This window comes from Equus quagga, chromosome 8 (assembly GCF_021613505.1).
Source record: "Equus quagga isolate Etosha38 chromosome 8, UCLA_HA_Equagga_1.0, whole genome shotgun sequence".
Taxonomy (NCBI): Eukaryota; Metazoa; Chordata; class Mammalia; order Perissodactyla; family Equidae; genus Equus; species Equus quagga.
Genome location: NC_060274.1, coordinates 121,308,778 through 121,312,056, shown reverse-complemented (window position 1 = coordinate 121,312,056; position 3,279 = coordinate 121,308,778). Strand labels below are relative to the sequence as shown.

The window sequence follows — 3,279 nt, the reverse complement described above, 5'->3', positions numbered from 1 at the left end:
ACGGAAATAAAGCAGAAAAATAAATAAATAAATAAATAAAATGTAGAAAGCAGAAGTGGAAACAGATCAGATTGATCACATATTTTGTTGATAAAGCTAATGGGATCTTTTGATGGATTGGGTATGAAAGAAAGGAATCAAGAATCATTCTGCATGTATATGATCCCTTCTGCTACTACAGTGAAGACATATTGGGGCAAGAAGAAAGGACTAGCTTGGGATAGAGGAAGCAAACACAATAGCTCTATTTTCATTTGTTAAGTAAGAGATTCATATGATGTAAGTGAAGGTGATAAGCAAGCAATTGGATATATGTGTTCAGAGCTCATGAGAAAGGTCTTGCTGGCTTGGTGCTAACAGAAATATGATCTTTAGCTTAGATAAATTGTAGAGAGATTAGATAGATGGATGGGTGGATAGATAGATAGATGCCATGGTTCTGAGTAAAATCACCTGGAGCAGACACAGACCAGTGATCCACTATAGCAAAAGCAATAGAAAACAAGTTCATTTTGAATTCTTGTGTATAGAGAGAAGGCTGTGTAATGCTTAGCCCTGTAACTGTGTCCTAAAAACTATTTTTAAAAATAGTTGAATATCTACTCTATGCCAGCCACTTTACTAGGTATGTTACATAGATTGTCTGCAATCTTCAAGGTAATTACACATACAAGATATTGATACTTCTTTTCCCAGCTGAGGACACTGGTGCTCAGAGACATTAAGAACATTTTTCGAAGCCACATTGCTGGTGAGGGGTGAGGTCAAGAGAGAAGAGTGGCTGTTCTCACTCACGCTGAAGCACTTCAGTGTCCACATTGCATTTCCTGAGGGAATATGCAGGAGGAATATGAAAGGGAACAAGAGAATGTGTTTGATTGAAGACTTTTTTTTTACTGTATGTATAATAGTTCAGTGATGAATAGTCAACATGTGGACTAATGTGGAAAGTCAGTCTATAAGAACTTGGTCAGAATGATCTACCTTGTCAGCAAATCTAAGGAGAAAGGGCACATCAATCATTTTCTCTTTGTTTGGAATGCCACTCTTTGGGCTGTTGGAGGAAAGGAGAAATTCTTTGAATCTTTACCTTTTTTCACTAATTTTTTCCCACACTCTTCTTAGGGCACTCATCACCTCCTTGTTCCTCAAGCTGTAGATTAAGGGATTCAGCATTGGGGTCACCACAGCATAGAACAGGGAGACCATCTTCTCCTGTTCTGCTGAGGAGCCAGCCTCAGGTCTCATATATGTGAAGATGGTTGTTCCAAAGCACATGGAAACCGCAGTGAGGTGGGAAGCACAGGTCTCAAATGCTTTGCGGCGTCCCTGGGCAGAGCGAATACACAGAATGGCAGCAACTATATGACCGTAGGAGAAGAGGACCAGAGAACAGGGAAGCATGATCACCAGAAATCCTGAGATGGCCACCATGACCTTGTTGAACGAGATGTCCACACAGGCTAGCCGTAGCACTGCTAGGGTTTCACAGGCAAAGTGATTGAGAACATTGTTACACAGTGGAAGCCGGAAGGTGATGATTGTTTCCATCAGAGAATTCATGAAACCAGCCACCAAGCAGCCGGCAGCCAGCCCCAGGCACAGTCCTCCATGCATGATGGCTGCATAGTGAAGTGGGTGGCACACCGCCACATAGCGGTCATAGGCCATGGCTCCCAGCAGAAAGAACTCCGTGCTTGCCACTGCCAGCGAGATGGACAGCTGGAGCAAACAGTTGCGGAACGGGATGGACTTCGAGGCTGACAGGAAGTGAACAAGCATTTGTGGGACAATGCTGTTGGAATAACAGATGTCCACAAATGACAGGACACTAAGGAAAAAGTACATGGGTGTATTTAGCCTGCTGTCCATTCTGATAAGGAGGATGATGAGGAAGTTCCCCAGCACGGTCACCAGATACATGGCCAGGAAAAGGATGAAGAGGGAAACCTGAGTCTCCCAGAAGCTGGACAAGCCCAGCAGAATGAATTCACTCATCCATGTCTGGTTTTCCCTGCCCATGAGCCTCTGAAGACCAAACCCTAGTTATAAATCAATAAGTACCAGATACCAAGAGTGGTAGAGGGTCTTATAAGTTCATTTAGACCAAACAGCCATCTAAAAGTGGTGTGTTTTCCCAGATTCTATGTCTCCTTCAGGGTTTGGGCCACAATAGAACCCATTGATGGGGCTCAGATTCAAGGAAAAAAGAAAACGCTTCTTTTCTCCTTCCTTAAGTAGGAAAAGTTTTATTAAAATTCTTAGAGATTTGAGTGAAAATGATTAACTGTAACAGGCGATTCTCTTCTGTAGAGCCAATTCCTAACCATGGGGTTTATCTAGTCCTTTGTTGGATCCCAGTTTTTCCCTCCTTACTTGCTCAAAATCCCTGTTGAATGAAACCTAACGGGCATGAACAGTTTTTTAAAATTTACGTTTCTACTTCTGGATTCTCAGACCATGAAAATAAGATAGTCAAGTTTTACCCTTCTAAAATCAGAAATTTGGGGGTTACAAGTTAGAAGGTAGCAAATCTAACACAGATTTTTAAGTAGCAAAAAATTGGCAAGATTACATTTTAGAGTCAGTGAGAAAAAGAACAAAGACCTGCATGATCAGGCTCAGTTTTGAGAAGTCTTCACCTGCTTGTCTCTTGTTGGCGAGAGAGGATAAGAGGAAGGAACCTGCAGTGTTATTTTCTTCCTTCTTTGGAAGAGCAGCAGAGCATGGGTCAACAACAGGGTATGGCTATCAAGAAATAAATCAAAGTCAAAGATGCAGTAACTCCTTTCCCTAGTAAGTGATGAGGCAAATACTTGCCGCAAATGTTAGTGTGTTAACTAAGAGATAAGGGAAAACCGGCTGCACATTCCCGCTGAGTCTACTTGTCTGTATCCTGCATGGTGTAAGCTATGGAGACTATGGTGTGATGGAAAATGACTACTTGAAATGAACTCAGTGAAATGACTATTGATTATCTCTTTCCATTAACCCCCCTTTATTTATCCCCATCTGAAATATTTGACTATTTTCCACCTTAGGAAACTAAGTCTTCTCTCATCCTTGTCCTATGCTCCCTCTACCATGACTCACATGACCAGAAGTAACACCACGGTCTGCTCAGTACCATCTCCAGACTTTCTCATCCTGCTGAAACATTAGTATTTCAGAAAGCTCAAGGGGTCTAGTATTCAGAAATTCTCTTTGGAACTCTTAGTAATCTTGTTTGTTCCTTATTCAAATCACAAGTGATTTCCGAAACAGGGAACACGACTAGTA

The 3,279-nt window shown here is 41.8% G+C and overlaps 1 protein-coding gene across 1 annotated transcript; it reads right to left on the bottom strand.

Moving 5' to 3' along the window:
- Positions 1–1,086: 1,086 nt before the first annotated feature.
- LOC124243408 (olfactory receptor-like protein OLF3) lies at positions 1,087–2,022 on the bottom strand. The gene has a single exon (XM_046668982.1). The coding sequence runs from the start codon at positions 2,020–2,022 to the stop codon at positions 1,087–1,089; it is 936 nt and encodes a 311-aa protein (XP_046524938.1).
- Positions 2,023–3,279: the final 1,257 nt, after the last annotated feature.